The sequence below is a fragment of the Leptonotus elevatus genome, chromosome 8 (genome assembly GCF_054856555.1).
Source record: "Leptonotus elevatus isolate MCC_2025b chromosome 8, RoL_Lele_1.0, whole genome shotgun sequence".
NCBI classification, from domain to species: domain Eukaryota; kingdom Metazoa; phylum Chordata; class Actinopteri; order Syngnathiformes; family Syngnathidae; genus Leptonotus; species Leptonotus elevatus.
The window spans coordinates 15,836,953-15,857,356 of record NC_141246.1 but is presented as its reverse complement, the minus strand read 5'-3'; the positions used below and the strand labels follow the sequence as shown (position 1 = coordinate 15,857,356).

Genomic DNA, 20,404 nt, shown 5'->3' with positions numbered 1-20,404 from the left:
AACATCTAATACAGGTATGAGGGTGTTGCAGTTTCAAATGACTAATGTGTTGAACATTTGTAGCGATCAACATCAAGAAAAGTACAGGGTTTCCATGATGTCTTTGTAAATCTGTAGATGTTTTCATAATGTAAACAATAGGGGACAAAAAGTGAGTGTCTATAATTGAAAAAGGTTCCGTTTTTTTCTTCCCTTTTGCCACCGGGAAATACAGTAGGCTGCGTGTGACGTCATGGTGAAAAAGTCTGTTACAAAAGCAAATAAATACTGTTGAAGTGTGGAAATGATTACGAATGAGGCGTAGATAATAAAGTTGTTCATTTCTTTCAGTGACGTGCGATGAGGTTAATGGCTGGTAAGGCGATGACAGTCCGATTTACAAATTTACATTTGTAAGCCCAACAGAGTGGCATATTAGCACCACGACAATAGATCTTTTATTCGCGTTTTTTTTTTAAATTCTCCATAAGATATCACTTCGATTGGTAGTGCAGGGAGAATTTTTTACAAGTTGATAAATATCTTCTACATTTAGCTTGCATTTGAAGCTACATTTGAAAATGCAGGGACTGCAGAACTACAACAAGTTTATATGCGTTCCTGAATCATTTCAGCAAATGTGCAGGAAAATAGACTAGTCCATTGTTCAGAATGGAACGAGGAACAGCTGAATCGATTGTGGAGATTAAGCGTTTTAATGTGTTTATAAGCACAGAAATGAAGGCTAAAGCAGTAATAATTGTTTTAAATTGAAGAAAACTTTGTTAATAAACGTTTGGGGCTTCATCTGATTTCCTGTGTTTGCTTAACTACTCTTTGCTACACTTTGCGCTTTATCTGCGGTTTTATGCAATCATCAAAACTAAATATGTAACACAAATATTCAATACATTAGCCTGACTATTAGGGGTGTGCCAAAAAATCGATTCTCATAAGAATCACGATTCTCATTTAGTACGATTCAGAATCGATTTTAAATGTCCCAAAATCAATTGCATTTAAATTATTTTATACTGTGTTGCCTTTGTCTGTGTGTGCCTTTATTTGGAGCACGGTTCATGTTGTACCCGATTTGGCCACTTAGGGGCAGTGTGGTTCCACATGGTTTAATACCCTGTTAAATTGTAGCCACATTAGAGAGTAGAAGGAAAAAGTCATTACGATTCCTTGCTCATCTATAGATTGAAGCAAAAATCCTTGTCAATCAAATCATTTTGAATCAAAAAGCGTTCTTAATCGAAAATCGATTCTGAATCGAATCGCAGCCCCAAAAATCGGAATTGAATCGTGAGACATTCAAAGATTCCCACCCCTACTGACTATGGAGAATTGGAGTGCATATTACAAGTGTCTGAAAACATATTGGAGATTGTAACTTGTAAGGCGTGATTGGTTTGCGCCGAGTACAGCCATGGACGGGCGCTACTGGATAGCCAAACAGGGAGCGTCCACATGTACTTGCTTTATTAAAAGGACACCGGAAAAAATAGAAGAAGAAGTTCTTGGTGTTATCTCGCGTCACTATAAAGTATACAGTTAGGTACACGACCGTTCAGGTCCACGGCAAAAACTTAAAAAAACAAACTCTGAAAGGCAAAACGAAAAAGTGCCCCATTGGCACGCCAAAAGAAAGAGGCGCCACCATGTGGCGCGGTGCCATACTACAGATTGTTACAAGATGTGACGTTAGTTGTGCTACTTCTTTTCATTTAATAAACTTGGGGTGCTGAAAGGCAAGTAACCAGGCTTCCCGTTCTGTCTCCCTCTGTTGGTCATTGTTGTTTTCATGTTTCTTGGACTTTTCTCTTTAGTATAAAATAATATAAATCTGAAATGTTAAACTTTATTTATTGGGTTTTTTTTCTTTCTCATTTCTTATGCCCCCCCCCCCCCCAATCTAATCGAGTCTGTGTGTTCAATTTTGTTCCGAGGAGCAGACGTTTTTTTAGGAGTTTGTTTAACAAAATCTAATCAACACTTGAACTACCAAATGTGATTAAAAAGTTGGATTACCTCTGAGTATTTAGAATACATTTTATTAACATATATTTTGTTTTACAAATTGTAAAGACTAGACTTCGTGGACATTGGACACACACCCAGAATTTCTCTAAATTTCCTGTTCTTGGAAAGCTGCAGACAGAGAACTTGGTTGCAGCCTGTTGTCGCCCGCCGGAGCGCACTGCGCATGTCCGCTTTGCAGGCAGGCGAGGCGCAGCTGGTGTCGAGTGACGCGATTGGTCCGCCCGGGAATGACGCAGTTTGGTGGCAGCGAGGGCGGGGCGGGGGGAGCCGAGCACCAGTGTTGGTTGGAAAAGAGGAGGAAGCAGCGAGGATGGCGGAGTCACACCTCTGAAGGTAAAACACTTACGTTATATTATCCGATTTAAACTTGACATTTCACGCACATTTCGCCATGTCACGCAAGTCCAGAGATTGTACCCTGATTAGGCTTTTGCTAGAAAGCACATAACGCCCGAGTGTCATTTCACTGTAACCAGTACAAACGCACTCTTTTGTTCAGCTTCGGAATGGCCGCTGTTTTAGGAGTGTTTTCTTTTCTTCCACCAAACCCCCCACCCCCCCTTTGGCTAACATTCAACACCGCTCGGATGCTGTAGTAAAGATGAGTCCGCGCCCTCTTTGTCGTCATTGACTCTTGCGCCAAGATGTCGCTTGCTTCCGTGGCTCTTCGTGGTGGGTGTCTACCGACCGACCGATGGCCCTCAGATGGCCAGGCTTCGCTTCTCGGTCCAAGTCGTGGCTGACGAGCGGGTTCGCGTCAGCCAGCCCGCTCTGCTTGCTCGGGCCTGCGTACCGCTAGCTCCGTTCGAGAGCCCGATTATGGCTTGCAGGCAGCGGCAAACGCAAGACGTTCGCCACCTCACCAAATAGATGGAAGAACGCGAGGTTGTTGAGAAGCATCGAACTGCAGCGGCGTGTTTTGGACTTGTTACATGTCTTGGAATTCAGTTAGCTCGCGAGGCTAACTTGCTCGCTCGCTGACGTTAGCAAGTTAGCAGTCTGCAACACTGACGTTTGCTGTTGACGTTTAGCTCACTTGCTTTTATTTCCTGTATTCTTGTCAGTCACACATCCCAGTAGTTTTCCTCAGTATGGGGTTCAAAAATGTTTTGTTTACGAACACGTCGTTTCTCAATCCAAGCAGTCAAAACTGTTTGTCGGGATGTTTCACAACAGTCGGTTTGGTTACCTCAAACCCACGTAACCCAAATAATGACGTCAAGTTGTGTCAGTCATGAGACAACGTACACTCAAAATTGGATTGCATACATGAGAACTAATCTCAAAAGGTGTCATGACATGCATGACTTGTTACTGATGTGTCGTTAATCTGATTCCCAGGATTTGTCATTAGCACAACAGCCGTCCAGAGTTGGAACTGTCGTCAAATCAACTAGTTAAATGGGTTGTCTTGATTAGCAACGCATGGAATTATTTGAATTTTCTCACCCAGTACACTTTTGCTTTATTTGACGAAAACGCCAACCATCCAGTAAGTTTTTTGCATGCTGCCATATTTTATCAACACATAATACTGTACAGTAAATCTATAAGTGATGAAGTTAGGTTATTTTAGATAAATACATTAGTGACCTAATGTTGTTGTTTTATAGATTTCATGTATTTAACTGAATGTTTCACTGAGAATGCCATTAGCACCCAAGTTAAACAGAACAGCAGCATAATAATGCAAATGTTCAAGTTAAACAGAATAACATAAAGAAATGCCTGGTTTAAACCTAATAACATCATAATTATATAAATGTCAAAATGGTAAGAAACACTGATTAATATAGCAGCCATTTGTGGAATTTTCTAAAATAAATACAATAAAATGGAATGAACACAAGTCCTCTAAAATTCATTTACATTACATTTCTGGGGGAAAAAACTATTGATTACTAAAGTGTATGATCAATTATGATGCCCACAATGCTCTTCTCATGAAATCTTATTTTTAGCGTGTGAGTGACACGGTTTGAAACGTCACGTTAGTTTTGACATGTCGACTTGGAGGATAAACACAGAATTTCATCGTGTGCGAGCTTATTATTGGATATTTTTCACTGAAACTTGTCAACCAATTGGAGAAGGCGTTCTCCAAGCATCAGATGAACTGGAAGGGTCAATTAGATATGTTGAGAAATAACAAAATAAGTTGTACTGTTTTACTCAAATGTCGAGATGTTCTTTTGACCAGATTTTCCTTACGTGGTCATTTTTCTGTTACCCCTAAAAAAAAACTAAATTTCTCAGGAATGCATCATCTGAGTTTCAAAATTCTTGGTGCTTTGTACTCTGGTTGCAGCGGTCAGTCCAACCATCCTTACTCCAGTCATTTCTGGGAAATCTTGTCCTATTGTTACTAGTACTTCTACAGAATGTGTCCGTCCCCTTTAAGTTTTGTTCTCCCTTTTTTATTTTTTTTACGAGGTCCTCCTGCAAGTGTCCTGCAAGCTTCGCCGATTTGAAGGTGCACATTTGAAACTAACTTGAAACAAAGCTCACAGGTTTTTTTGTTAGTTTTTTTTTTTAAAATGCAACGTTCTGTGCTGACGGTAAAGAAGACAGTCTAGTAAAAAAAAACAACAACTGGAAATATGTGCATACTTTGGACATTGGACTGTCAAATTGTGATGTCAGCATATTATCTGAGGTGTTTGTGCACCTCATTGTAGACCTGATTTCAACCAGCATCCCTTTGTAACACTTTTTTTGTGTGCAAAATGAGGAGTAATGTGAGTCTGGACCAGAAGTTAGAGCAAAGCAAGTACACTCTGGCTCTGTTCAAGTACTTTTGACTGGTGTTATTTCTGTCTTATTGCTACTTTCAGATAATTGCCTTGAGCCCTGTGAATGGAGAAGTGTTGGGTCCTCTGAGTGCCACCACTGCTTTTATTTGGGTAGACTTCTACTGCCCGTTTTCACTTTTTCCCCTTGGCTTGATAGGACCCTTAGCCGGAGCCAGAATTGACCAGCTTTTTGTGAGCAGGGTGCTTTTTATTTGGATATTCTTTGACGATGCCTAGTGAGGTTAATACACAGTCATAGCCAAGAATGCAGTTGCACATAATACTAATATTAATCAGGGCAGTGTTTCCACTAGGGGTGTGAATTGCGTAGTAACTGGCGATTTGATTCGTATCACGATTCATAGGTCACGATTCGATTCGGTGCAGATTAATCTCGATACAAATCTATAAATTGATTATTGCGATTTTTTTTAAAACTCAAATATAGAAAATACTAATCAGTAAACTTGTACATGTACACTGTAAGATTTGTATAAAAATGTATTAATTTATCTGAAACTTTATGCTTATAACTGAGCCACTGTATTTAACAAACAGGATGCAGTCTGTTTCATATTATTATTATTCATAATATTATGGCTTAATGTTCCATTAATAGAACATTCTTCCATGCTTAAAATGTGAACCCTAACCCTAAGTAAGACGTTTTGTTGAATATTTCCATCAAAAATTGATGTTTAAAAATCGATTCGGCCGCATATTGAATCGTTTCGAGAATTGCGCACTATAAGATCGCGATATATTGCCAAATCAATTTTTTAAACAACCCTTATTTCCACCAGAAAACTTGGTTAAAGGGAAGCCCACTGGCAGCCCACCACTCTTTTCTAAAAAAAACATTTAAAGTTGACAGGAATTTTTAATTATATATTTACATTGATTAACAATACTTAGTTATACATAATCTTACAAAAAGGCACAATCTTGAAATACTGTTTTAACAATTAACAGACACAAAAAAGTAAGGCCCGACCGATTAATCAGCCACCGATTATAATCGGTTGATTATTGCCCTTCAAACATCTGCCTAAACAATGGGCCAATTGGGCCAAATGGCAGATTATTTTCCCCTTAAAGCGTTATAAATGTTATCGAAGAAACCTGAAGCTTCCGACGCTGTGAAAGTGAATGCACCATTTTGCTTGCCTATCATGATTAGCAACTAGCAAGTGTGTAGCGTATGTAATTCTGGTTATTCTGTTTCCCCCCGAGTGTCCTTTAAGCTGTTTAATGACATTCCAGTTGGAGTTCACTGTAAAGCTAAACACACAACAATAAGAATAACACCCATATATATATATACACAAAACATGCTTCGTTTTTAAAACACACACAAATTCTTCCCAATGTGTGAAAAATTAGTTATTTTAATAGCATTAAATCGTAACTTTCTTCTGTGCTCACTTTAAGTGTGTACACCATGGATGCACGGCACCATACTGCCCCAAGAGGCCAAAATGCACAGGAACAGTCAATATTTGTTCTTACTGTTTTTTCAGTTGCTATTATTTGAGTATATTAAATTCTTACTACACGTTCTTATTTTTATTTTGTCATTGTCCTTTCAAGTTATATTTAAAGTTGATATTTCAAGGATTCAAAGCATTTATTTTCTCAAAATTCAAGGATGCAAACATCCAAAGATTTAAGTTAGGAAAGCGGGATGGTTTTAGGCTTTATATATATATATATTTATATATATATATATATATATTGTGCATTATGTAGCCATGTCATTTAATACTAACATCTATAAATTGCTTTTCTATTAGATTTTTCCCAAACATGCTGTCATTCATTTCTTCATCCTTCTTCAGAAATCTGATCTGATTTAGTCACCTGAACTTCCTCTGCAATTTATTTCCTTAAAAGCTGCTTTTTATTATAAGGATGCAGCCCAGGATTGGTTGATGCCCCCCCCCCCCCCCCCCCAAGTAAAAATGCCATTGGGTAGAGCTAGAGGAGTAGAGGAGCATTAAAAAAAAGAACCTACTAATTTGCAGAACTTGTTTCACTTAACAAAAGCATGAATCTAATAGTAATGTGTAGTCGTGTATGCGGTGTGTAATGGACAACCATAAAAGGAAGTTTCTTGCTCAGTTTGGACTGGATGACAATCCAGGGGGGGATCTGGCATTTCTCATTTTATGTTCATAATTCTTTTGCACACAGACACGCCTGTAAACAGATCACAGCGCGCATTTGTGATTTCATGTTTGATTTCAGGAAGGGTCTGTCAAACTTTGTAAGGAGTGCTGTGATTTTCCCGAAAGGTCATATGACCTCTTGTTGTGGGGGGGCTCTACTGTATGCTTTGAAGGCCACTTCTAAAGATGAGTCTCAGCACTGCTAACCTTTTCACTCCGTTCTGATGTTCACTCAAACATGTCTCTCTCGACTGTGACTTGGCATGTTCCCAACCAGCTTTATACACTCGGTGAGACTAAACAGACAAACGCTGCCATTTTATGTTAAAGATTTAAAGACATAAGTCATAAATAGCCCATGTTTCTCTGTGGTACTGACAATTAGCAATAGCTAAATCGCAAAATATAAATGGAGGTGGGGCTGGAGGCATCTGTAATGTCAACACTAAGGCCATGTTTATTTAGTGGCAGAAAGTTGATGTGAGTTTTGTTGCATTTCATCCAACAGATTTGCTTTGACTGGTGTAATTTCCAGTTGTTTAACTTACAGGTACTTCACCAAACCTGTTTTGAAGGCTTTTTTGTTTCATTTATTCATGTAATAACAAATTAATGTCCAAATACAGAAATCAACCTTAAGTCACTACATTTATGACATGCGAAGTTGTGACTTACTTGGCACAAACGTGAGACTATTTGACTTAAACTTTATGACTTTACAAGTCGTTTTTAATCGTTAATTATATCATAGCTAGTGTGCCTTTTTTTTTTTATGAAAGTTTTTTTATTTTGTATTATGCGTATCACCAATCCGGCAACCCTGGAAACAGCGACCACCAGTATGCCCGGCCATAGACAAGGGCTGAGGTTGAAAAGGATTTGAAGATCATTGTATTCTGTTTTTATTTACATTTAATGCAATGTCCCAACTTCATTGAAATTGGGGGGTTTGTATGTTTTGTTGCACCGCATGTGTACTGCGTATCCATAATTAATTTGTCTGACTCTGTTGTTTTCTTTGCTGTCAGCCAACTTTTGTGGTTTAATTTTCTGTTGCGCTGCACACCGGCTTGGAGACTTTTACTACTACTTCTCTACTACTACTAGTCTGTATTCTCAAAGACAATTTGAACAATATAAACCGTCAATAATCCATAAACATGTCTTAACTTGAACTGTTGACCAGAGAAAGCTCAAAATCACTGTAAATTGTTCTATTAAAAACTGTTAACATGTAAAAATGTTTTTTTCCTCAACAGAGGGATTACCAAGACCTTGATGACCCTTTGAGCCTGAAAGAATTCCACAAGTTTGACCTAAAAGTCCTGCGATTGTATGCAGCCTCAACGCTTAAGTATGTGGCCCACGGATGCCGCAGTCCAGATTCTTCAACGGATTTTTTACTCACTGGCATTTTAACAAAGGAATTTGGCATTTGTAAAGTGTTGCAAAATCTTCTTTTCCTGAGGAGAATCAGACGTGTGTGTGTGGTCCTGCGCAATGATGTTTTCTTTAAAAGGCTGCTCTACTGTCCGCATCCCTTTTTTCCCTAAGTAAGTAACCTGACAAGAAACTCATGAGCAACTCTGTAGGACGCCCGATAACGTCGACATGAGTAGTACTTTAGGCAAAGAAAAAGATTCAAAAGAAAAGGACCCTAAGAGCGGTTCAGGAGGCAAAGAAAGGGAAAAGGAGGGCAAGGCTCTGGCAGGCCTAGGTAAGGATGGGGGCAAAGAAGCCAAGACCAAAGGGAAAGAAACCAAAGAAGGTAAGAAGGACACCAGCAGCTCAACACCGGGTGTTGCCTTCTCAGTTGACAATACGATAAAGCGGCCAAACCCAGCACCAGGTACACGCAAGAAGTCCAGCAACGCCGAAGTGATTAAGGAGCTTAACAAGTGCCGGGAGGAAAATTCCATGAGACTGGATCTCTCCAAACGGTCTATTCACATGTTGCCCACCTCCATCAAGGAGCTGACACAGCTGGCTGAACTCTACCTATACAGCAACAAACTGCAGAGCCTACCACCCGAAGTGGGTTGCCTCTCTGGCCTGCTCACTTTGGCCTTGAGCGAAAACTCCTTGACCAGCTTGCCCGACTCGCTGGACTCCCTTAAGAAGCTTCGCATGCTTGATCTCCGGCACAACAAGCTGAGGGAGATCCCGCCGGTGGTCTACCGACTGACGTCGCTGGCCACGCTCTACCTGCGCTTCAACCGCATCACCACGGTGGAGAAAGACATCCGGAACCTTTCCAAGCTCACAATGCTCAGCATCCGGGAGAACAAGATCAAGCAGCTTCCCGCAGAAATAGGTGGGTCAAACGTGTGTGTCCCACCTACTATATTTTTAGATCAACTCACCTTGTTATGGGCGGCTGCTGTGTTTAAAGTAGCACTAAGGAACTTTTCAACTTAAATAAAATACTTTCAGAACTCGGATGAAACATTGACTTAAAACTAGTTGAATGGTACCTTTGCCACGGCCTGAGAAGGTCTGTATCATTTTTACTGGCACCAAGCAACTTGGATGGTAGGAACATTGCCACATAAAAAACTAAAAACTGCTTTATGGCATACGTTACTTTCCCGGGTTTCCCCTTTCCCCATTCGTTACAAAGACGGAAGTCAATTTGAATGTGGACGCACGATTACTGCTTTCATGGCAGAACCTGCGAAACAATTGAAAGGTTTTGTTTGAGGAGGCAAAAAAGAAAAAGGGAAGCTGCCCTTGGTCCGCCTTTCACTCGCTGGCATGAGCTAAAAAAAAAATGCAGCAATGCTCTTGTCCTCATGGGAAATGTGGTCTTCCTTCTGGCATAACATTTAGTGTTTTTTTCGATAGTTTTTTTGGCCCCCAATACCGATTCCGATACCCAGCTTTGCAGTATCAACCGATGCCGATAACATACCGATACCTAAGTTTTTTTTTCTCAACATGAAAAAGCTGTCTTGCCATTGGCTCAGAGCATTCAAGGGCCAATAGGATATCTTAGCTTGGCATGCAGTGAACATGTTACACATCAGTGAATGTCGTGCATGAGCAAGACACAAGATGCTGCATCCAAAGTCCTATATTAGCATCAGATTGAATGGTATCGGCATGTTACTTGTTAGTACTCACCGATACCACTGTTTTAATGCAGTATCGGGGCCTCTGCCGATACCAGTATCGGAACAACACTAATAACATTACCGCTTTTGTCCATATGGTGCCATAATCAATGTAAACTGAATGTTCCTTAGAATTGCTTTAACCATTTAGCTTTATTTATTAATTTTTTTAAAGAATGCTGTTGAATTTGTCTTAAAAAAAACATGGCAGATATTCTTTGTATGGTTTTCCAGGGGAACTTCGCATCCTCATTACTCTGGATGTTGCCCATAATCAGCTGGAGCACTTACCGAAGGAGATTGGGAATTGCACACAAATAACCAACCTAGATTTGCAGCACAATGAGCTCTTAGACCTCCCGGAGACTATAGGTATGCCGTTTCCACTCTGCTTTTTAATGTCTAAATCAGCATTAAAACATGTGTACTGTTGATTGGAAATGATTGTGCTAATCTTACGTTTCAGGAAATCTCGCCAGTATAAATCGCTTGGGTCTGAGATATAATAGATTGTCGGCCATCCCCAGATCTTTAGCCAAATGTCGAGAATTGGAAGAGCTGAATCTTGAAAACAATAACATTTCAGTGTTACCAGAGGTAAGGAAAAACTGTAATTTGGTCAACAAAAATGCATGTTGCTCCAAATGTTGAGTTAAAAAAAAAAAGTATTCCAAATATTTTCAGATAGAAATTTGGCTAGTCTTCGGCTGAAAAATGTGTCATGATATCATTTTTCATATCAGTTGATATTGATAATTTATGTTCTTTAAACTTATTTATACTAATTTAATCGTCTCATTAAATTATCGCCCATCCCTAAATAGAAATCACTAAAGCCACAACATTTGGACATGCATGCTTTCTGTTGGACGCTATAAAAAGGCAATACTGTAATTCGTTTTTGCTGAAACACTCAAGAAGTGTTTCAAAGTACGTCCAGTTGAAATGAAAGCTGCCTTTGTTTCCTCCATTTTCTTTCTGATTATATTAAGCTTCTGCTGATCCTCTGTTTATGATTCATCAGGGTCTCCTGTCAAGTTTGGTCAACCTGACCAGCCTGACACTAGCAAGGAACTGCTTCCAGTCGTACCCTGTGGGTGGACCATCCCAGTTCTCAACTATCTACTCGCTCAACATGGAGCACAACCGCATAAACAAGATCCCTTTTGGAATCTTCATCAAGGCCAAAGTTTTAAGCAAGCTTAACATGAAGGTACATGTTTTGTCTGGGAGACATTTTCTTTCCCTTCAATTACCTTCAGCATGTCTATTTTAATGTGCCCGTAGTGCCTGACGTCTTTTTCTGTTTTATAGATGTAATAGATAGCTAATATCTGTTCCAATATATTTTGCTTTTAATTAAAAATAAGTTTTTCTGCTTTAGAAAGTTGTAAAACATAATAGATTTACGTTGGATGTTCTTGAATAAAAAGAAAGAGAGAAAAAAACTCACACTCTTAGAAATCATTTTGATATATTCAATTCATAAGTTGTGTGAATCTAGTGGAAAGTCCCCCGTCTTGTTTTTTCAGGATTTTGTGCGATTTGACTGCATGTTAAAACAGAGTTACTGTTCTGTCTCCCGTCATAAAAGTTTATGTAATAACACTTAATCACAACTACATCTAAAGATGTGCCTACTAACTGAATGTATTCTTGACTCTAATATTCTTCTAAAAAGGGTGAGAAGTTCCTAATTTAATCCTCATGTGAAATGTTGTATCAACATAATGTAACACATGTACATGCATGGTCTTAATGTTGTTTTTTTCTGTAATAGTTTCTAATCGTCTCACATTGTTCCCAACCTGTGTGAACAGTAATTCTACTGAAATCTGAATTGGCATTTGGGGTGACATTGTGTACAGACCCGTCAGCACCGGGTGCTATTTGAATTGAAGTCTGTAAGATTTGATTCTGGCGCCAGCTAACACGGTTCCTCAAGTGCTCAACAGCTTGAATAGTATAATTCTTGTATTGACCCTCTGACTTGTCTCCTAACTTGTAAATGCATGCCATTGTCTTCCTCAGGACAACCAGTTAACATCTCTACCGTTGGACTTCGGCACATGGGCCAGCATGGTGGAGCTTAACCTGGCCACCAATCAGCTGACGAAGATATCAGAGGACGTCTGCGGCCTGGTGTCTCTTGAGGTGAGCCAGAGCTGCAGCTGGTCATTTCAATTAACTAGTGGGAAAAGGCTCCATGTCTGTAAACCTGCTTGTGGCCTATTGGACACTGAATGATTTGAGATGTGTTAAACATATCAGGTAAGTGTGAAGGAGAAGGCAAGATTGGACCAATAGTTATGTAATAAGTTCCATCAGGCCACACAATATTGTATGACATTGTGATTTGATTTTATTAATTTAAACTAGAGATGTCAATCGATTATTTTTTTTTAATCGTAATTAATCACACGACTTCAATAATTAACTGACGATTAATCACACTTTTAAAAAAAATCTCAATTTATATCTAAATTCACAATAAAATGTACAATTCTTTTTTTTTTTAATTTTAAATATGGTTGCATTTTTTAGTCATTGATACAATAATTTAATAACAATTCAGTTATTTATTTTTAAATATGTACTGTAAAAAAACGTGTGACTGGTTTATGTTGGTCATTTTTCTGTCACTACATGGCATAATTGCATTTATAAGACAATGGTGACAGCTCAGTGCATTTTTCTTTCCATATTAAGAGCAATCTAGTTTAAAAAAATAAGTGACTTGCGAACTTCTGCACATTTTAAAATTGGAAAATACAACTTGACGCCAGTCCCCACAAATGTTTGCAGTATAATTTAATTTATTACTGCTAAGTTGTGTTCTAGTGACTCCTTTTCACGACGTTGAATTCTTTTATTTTGTTAAGTTCTCAGATGCGCTGTGACGTTGCTCTACTGCAAGCGAACACATTGACACTTTCACTTGAACCTTTCTTTACAAGCAATTTTGTGGAGTTGCTGGGTAAAACATGCCTCACATCTAAAGATCAAGTGGCTTGTGGTCACTCCAAGTGACAAGACGGCGTCCATTCGGCTCTTGAGAGCCCATGGACACCTCTTGGAGAGAGAGAGAGAGCTGGAGCAACGGTTAGCTCGTTGCTAACGGCTAACCGAGTGCGTTCTTTCAAAGCACGGAACGGGTGGAAGTGCTACACAGTCTAAATGACTCCTCCACGCTAACATTCTGCCCTTTAAACATTGTGTGTTTGAGCTCTAGTGCATTTTTCATGGGTAGTTTTGACGTGGACGTCTCTGCTGCGTCATGACTGGAATTCCCTTAGTTGAGACTTTTCCAAATAAGGGGCGGTCGTTAATCGAGCGTTAAAAAAATAGTGCTGTTAAAGGCACTTTAAGTTAACGAGATATTAACGCGATAATTTTGACACCCATATTTTAAACCCTGCGATAGATATTGCGAAGTATGAAAAAATACAGGAAAACAAAAAACATAGACGTGTAAAAACCAGTACACTTGTTCTCACTCTGGTTTATTGGTTTACATTGGCTTCAGTAGAAAATAAACTATTCTCAATGGAGCGCAGAGGCAGCATGCTGAGTCATTTGTGTGAAGTCTACCTGTATTTAAAAGTATTGAGCAGGTTCCTGCCAGACTTCAAGTTAGTTATTTATTTCCATGCCAACAGTACATTCATTAGTATTATTTTTTTTAACTAGTTCATTCGACACACTATCAAGATACCTTTGATATTAGATGAGATCACGTTGAGTTAATTTGCCTCCTGCGTTGTGACCATTGCACATGTACAGTACATCACAATGCTCAAACAGTAAATTGCGCAGCTCTAACTTCCACGTGTACATTGCATTTGACACCTCATTTTTTGGGGTCTTTGTTTGCAGGTGTTAATTTTGTCCAATAATCTTCTGAAGAAGTTACCGCATGGTATCGGCAGTTTGAGAAAGCTTCGGGAGCTTGACTTGGAGGAAAACAAGTTGGAATGTCTCCCCAATGAAATAGCATACCTCAAGGATTTACAGGCAAGTTGTTGTTGGTACTGTTTTTTTAGATATTCAAATGAAGTATTTTCTGTTTTGTAACGTGTGTTGCCCTCTAAATTCATTAGAAATTGGTGTTGACAAATAACCAGCTGACAACATTACCCAGAGGCATTGGCCACCTCACCAACTTGACTCATCTGGGTTTGGGAGAGAACCTGCTGCAACATCTCCCCGAGGAGATCGGTAAATACTTTGTTTTCCTACTGGTGTTTACTCATTGTCGCTCCACCCAACTTATTATTCAAATGAGGGTGCGACAACAAGTTGTGGTGACAGTGGGCAAGATAGTCGTCCATTGCTGGAGCTCTGCATGCAAACCGGCAAGACTTCCTTGTTCGCCGACCCCGCTTACGCGACCATTGGAAGGCAGTTTGCAACGGCGGAGCCCAACCCAAGACACATTGGGACCGCCCCTTCATTTGAATAATATTTCAACCAGACAGCGTCTACAGCATGAAATAAATGTGAGAGCAGAGCGTTTTTATTTATGTATTTATTGATATTTAATTATATTTATACATTTATTTTTTTATATTTTTTTACATTTATTTTTATATGTATTTTTATTTTTTTATTCTCGTTTTTAATTTTTGTATTTATTTTTACTTTTTAAAATGTATTTATTTAGGGATATATCTATATTTTGTTGTATTTATTTTCATTTATTTAAATAAATTTTTGAATTATGATTTTTATATCCGCTTTTATTTTCACTTGTAGTCATTTATTTATTTTTAATTTTGGCAGTTTTGGTCCTCCATAGACCAGGCCTGTGTTTTGATGTTGTTGTGAATTTATGTGTTTACAAGTTTTGTGAGTACCACCACTCAAAAGAAAAGATTGTTATTAAAGGATCGTGTACACTTTTTATACGCCATCTCTTCTAAGGGGAATGAAACTTGTATTTCTAAAGGAAATTGAAAAGCAGACAAAATAATTTTTCAACTGTTATTTTGTAATACAATGAACATGTTTTTGTGTGTGTGTGGTCTTAACAGAATCACAAAAAAACTCAAATTTGCTTTTACATTCATAATCTGTAAGTAGCAACGTGACTGGATTTTCTAAAAATGAAAATGTCTAAATGCCTAGTGTGGTTGGAATGGCCGTGCCAGCCTGAATACAACACCAATCATTTTGAAAATCATGCGGCATAGAACCGTTGAAGCCAATCGGTTCATCTCTCAACGCATCACGTGAAACCACCTGATGACCAGGTAGAGGCACATGCAGCTACATCTTCTTAACTACATCATATATGATGTATTTTTTTCTCTTTGTGTTGTGGTGCTTGAGATTGACTAGGAATTACAACAACAACAAAAAGTCACCAAATAATTTCGCAACAAGTGTATAATACAATAATGTATACTGTGTGTGTACATTTTTCCTAAATGTTAGTATCATATGAGGATAATGTTTTGCTGTCGCGTTCGGAACCTGGCATGATCTTAAGTAGTCAGAGGACAGTGAAAGTGCTTGTGGAACCAGAAACAGGGCACTGATTATGCTTGTGTAACTTGGACAATGCAAAAAAAAAAAAGAAAAAGGAGGGGGGGCAAATTTATTTATTTGTACGTATCAGTAGGGGTGTAATGATTCATAAAATCCACGGTCCAGTTTATATCTCGTTTTTGTGGAAACGGTTCTTGGTTCAGTTTGTTGTATGTTGAGTGTTAGGTCAGGTGCTATCGAGCAATGACATCTTGTATCGTTAGGTTATACATGAAAGAACAAGACTTTTGACACAATGTGACGGTCTCAGGTGAGATTCTGGCTACAAAAAAGAAGACATTACTAGTTGCAACATGCAATTCATTTATATGGCAAAGCTATCTTTAACAAATGCTTAAAACAAGTAGGGCCGCGTCTGCAGAATGGAGCTTTTCATCTAACTTTATGATGTAATGTCACGGGCGGTCAGTCAGGGAAACCTGGAGGGCTGTCTGGAGCGTATATAGCCTGTTTGGCTCATCACTGTAAAGCTGTTTCAAAGGTGCGAGGTGTATAAAAGTCTCCTTAGATGAGCCGACCTGTTAATCATGTTGCAGTTGCACACAATAGAAGTCACACATTGTCATTGTGCTCCTTCTCCCATAGGCACACTGGAGAACCTGGAGGAATTGTACCTCAACGACAACCCCAACCTGCACAGCCTGCCCTTTGAGCTGGCCCTGTGCAGCAAGCTGTCCATCATGAGCATCGAAAACTGTCCCCTCAGCCACCTGCCGCCCCAGATTGTGGCCGGCGGCCCCTCCTTCATCATCCAGTTCCTCAAGATGCAGGGACCTTACCGCGCTATGGTCTGAGGACACAGCCCACCCTCACGCCCGCCCGCCCCATTCCGTGTATCATACACTGTAAAGAAGTCAGCCCCCCCCCCCTCCCCCTCCCCAGCGTTGGGGACGAAACGGAGGAGATGGACACAAACGAGACTCTTTCTCAACACCGTCCTCGGGTAGACAAAAGGAGACGCATCGGAGACTCTGCATTGCTCCACTTGATTTTGGTCATTCTTGGACCCCCGTCACTCGCGCTCATCTTCCCATTCCGAATCGTACAGGAGGAAAATATTCCCGTCTCTTTGCCAAAAGTGAAGATACGGTACATGAATTTCTATATTGAGTAACTGTGAGCTAAGTGGCAAGTCTTTGAGTCATATAAAGCGTGCGCCCATTGCCAATGTATTTACAGTAATTACAAGCATCTACTATGTGAGCAAGGATACAGCTATATGCAAAAACAAACAAAAGTCTTTGGATGGTCACATTTACTGCTGCTGCCATAATTTAAAGGTGTCATTTTTCTTTTGATATGTTCACTTTTGACATCAACCGCGCTCTCTTCAGATGATGACTTGTGTTCATTTCTTCTTGACCACAGAGAACAAAGGTCTAATGATGGTGTGTTTCTACTTTTTTTTTGTACTTTCTTTTTGTTCGGTTTTGTTTTTAACAATTTTTAAAATTCTTCTTCTTTTTTTTAAACTGTGCCTATGTTTAGAGTGATCCAGTGGTTCATTTCTAAACACTATTGTCCGTGAGAATACAAAGACATAAATTATTTCAAAATTTTCTTTTTATTACTGCTGTTTTCACTTTGGTGTTGCTGTTGAATGAATCGATTTCAGTGCTATCATCACTTATGAAATAGGGCAATTTGAGTTTTTTTTCTCCTTTTTCTTTTTTTAAAGAAATAGCAGCAGTAGTTGTCAAATGTAAGGCTAGTAATGTATACATATGAGAAATACCAATCCAAAAAAAAAAAAGTAAGTTGAACTTTTTTTCAGTGTGGGTGGTGCCGCGTGACTCCACCGCCATCTGTTGTCGTGTGATAAAAAGAAACAGGTGATGGGATAAATGAAAGGCGATGTTTTTATATAATGTATACAAATCCTGGTTGTTGCCTTGAGTGCAATTTTAGTTTTGTTTACTTGTTTGATATTCTCTTCAGTGTTGGGCTGCATAGCTGTCATCCACTTGATCATTGACCAACATATCAAACATTTTTCAAGGACTTCACTTGGCGAGTGTATCAGAGCCTCAAAAAAAAAAAAAGGTTTGATAATAAAACATTGGAAGGTTAATCCCTTGACACCTTTTATATTAATATCTTTAATTTGTCTCGTTAAAAAAAAAAAAGTTCCCGTCTAATTTAATTTGTTTTTATTATGATATTTTGTCCCACACTGTCCCAGTAATGCTGCTGCTCTTATGCACTTTTTTGGAATAAAAACATTGGCACCCTCTGTTTAACACAAACGCAGTAGCCTCTCATCGGTTATTTTTCAATGGGGGCATTTTCTTTCATTAAGATGTAATTGATCTGTAAGTTGATCTTGTAAGTTTGCATCACTTGGAAAGAATTGAGTTTTGCAGGCTTATAGTAAAAATTTACTTTTTTTTTGGGGAGGATGTTTTATCCTGTCAATGTTAAAAGGAGTAAAAGTTTGCATATCCTGCTTCTTTCTTCATGGCAAGTGAAATGACTTGTTCTGCTCAGCGTTTTTATTTTATATCATTGAATGTTCTTTTTCTAAATATGTGTATTCACTTAGTATTATTTCAAGTGACTGTACATTAAAAAAAATGCCAACAATGGTAATCAAACCTAATAATTTTGTGCATGTGTTGCATCCTAGCACGACACCAAATTTCCCATAGCAGCCGTATATTGAATTGTGTGGTTGTACATGTTTCCCTTATGCAGAATCATCCTCATGTGTTTTAAGAGTCTGCAGTCTTGTTTCCTCCGAAGGTTCCCATGATGATGATGCTTCATTTGAATTGTTTATGAAAATAAGCACACATTTCAGGCATACTTTTCCAGGAAAAAAATGTTACACTCCAAATTTTGCCACATTCAGAGCGCTCGAATGCAAGTGCGTATCCTTGATGAGAAGACAATGTGAAAAATGCCCTCAAGTGGTATAAAGTGAGACAGCTATTAGATTTGCACGTGGCCCAATTTTACATTCCATCTCTGGGAGTGTGAACGTGCAGAGAGAATGTGTGAGGTGTGAAGACAAACAAAAGGACTTTTGGACCACTGCGTGTTCATCACATTTCCTAATTAGTAGTTTATATAATTCACTTGGAGGACTGCACTGTTGAGGATGATGAATAATAGCAGAGAGCATTGCAGACGATTTGTTCGTGTCCTGCTATTTCAGAATGTAGGCATGCTGGAGAGTTGACAGATTAAAAAAAAAAAATTTTTTTTAGAGTACATATGAAGCAGGCTTCTCGCATACGGATCACTTTAGTTTTAGTGGCCATCTGGTATGTCTGCAAATATTCCGCTTTTCTATGTCAAAGCATTGTGTAATCATAATGCTAATCCTTGTTATATACATTGACATACTTCCTTAATAGTCTTTTTTTTACGTGCTTGTTATGCTTTTCATTGAGTTGACAAACAACTTTTTCCTTTTCCTCTACAATGTTTGGTTTCCACTAAACCCATCCATCCATCCATTTATTTATTTATTTATTTTTCCCTCTTTAAGGTCAAAGGTGAGCTGGAGCCTATGAGCTAACAATCAGTAGGGCACATACTGACTTCCAAGTATTCACTTTTAGGATTTTGTTGGACACCACGAGGAGTATTAGGCTTATTGCATATGCAGGTCATTGTATTATGATGTTGGTGTGATCAGTTGCTATACAGCTGATATGTCCCTTAAGATGAAAATGTTTGATGATGATGTAATAGCTGTTCTTAGTTTTGTCTCACCATATGCAAATGAACCTTCTGATGGAAGTTGTCAGTTGAGTCACTCTTATTTTGTCTAGTCACTCTAACTTTAGCATAGAGGCCTTTGTTATGTCAGATAGAATTGCACTGGCCTAACTTCGGTTACTGTATGACACTTTTGTCAGGTCTATTAGTCGAGGTTTTCTCTGCATCGAGCCAGCTCATGATTTAGTTGTCAGCTCAAGATTAAGCCAGCCTTGCTCTCTGTTGTTACTTTGTATTTTTGTAAAGACTTATCTGCTTTTGGTTCCAAATTCTTCGCCTCACGGGACATTTACACTCACATTCTCACTTTGGGAAATCTAAAATCTTAACTCATTCACTGCCATAAATTCATTTTTAAAAAAGCTTGTTAAAAATTAGGGGCAAGAGGCGTATTTTTTTTAAAAATTGTAATTAATCGCATGACTTCACTAGTTAACTCACGATTAATCACACATTTTATATCTGTTCTAAATCTAGGTTTTCATACACTTGTTAACAAAAGTGGAAAAAAATGTTTAACTAATTGAAATAGTTAAAATAATTTTTTGACGTTTATAGCCGTCAACTGCAGTGAATGAAAAAAAAAAGAGGAAATAAAATTAAAAAAAATTGGGGCGTCAGGCGATTAAAGTTTTTAATCGTAATTAATCTCATGACTTCACTAGTTAACTCACGATTAATCACAAATTTCATATCTGTTCTAAATGTACAATAACAAAATTCTAGGTTTTTATATTCTTGTTAACAAAAGTGGATTTTTTTTTTTAACTAATAGAAATAGTTTAAAATAATTTTTGACGTTTATAGCCGTCATTGGCAGTAAATGAGTTAAATGAACCTGCATGTTTTTGGAATTTAGGAGAATGAGAATGAGTGTATGCGGAGAAATCCCACGCAAGTGAGAGCAGAACATGCAAACTCCACGCAGGAAGACTAGCCAAGATTAGAACCCCGAACCTCAGTTGAGGTAGACTTGCTTACCACTAGTCCACAATTAAAACTAAATCAAAAAGTCGAAAGTGACGAGAGT

The 20,404-nt window shown here is 38.5% G+C and overlaps 1 protein-coding gene across 1 annotated transcript; it reads left to right on the top strand.

Moving 5' to 3' along the window:
* Positions 1-2,280: 2,280 nt before the first annotated feature.
* Positions 2,281-19,395, top strand: shoc2 (SHOC2 leucine rich repeat scaffold protein). The gene is made up of 9 exons (XM_086083383.1): positions 2,281-2,358; positions 8,245-9,299; positions 10,333-10,470; positions 10,565-10,695; positions 11,123-11,311; positions 12,130-12,252; positions 13,975-14,112; positions 14,199-14,316; positions 16,234-19,395. Exons 2-9 carry the CDS (start codon positions 8,597-8,599, stop codon positions 16,440-16,442), a joined length of 1,749 nt encoding a protein of 582 aa, XP_085939509.1. The 5' UTR covers positions 2,281-2,358; positions 8,245-8,596; the 3' UTR covers positions 16,443-19,395.
* Positions 19,396-20,404: the final 1,009 nt, after the last annotated feature.

What these genes read in the sequence shown, in the direction of transcription:
- shoc2 (XM_086083383.1), top strand. Translation starts at nt 8,597, where the DNA reads ATGAGTAGTACTTTAGGCAAAGAAAAAGATTCAAAAGAAAAGGACCCT. An exon ending in GCAGCTTCCCGCAGAAATAG is followed by an intron (nt 9,300 to 10,332) that starts GTGGGTCAAACG and finishes ATGGTTTTCCAG; the next exon opens with GGGAACTTCGCATCCTCATT. An exon ending in GCGGCCTGGTGTCTCTTGAG is followed by an intron (nt 12,253 to 13,974) that starts GTGAGCCAGAGC and finishes CTTTGTTTGCAG; the next exon opens with GTGTTAATTTTGTCCAATAA.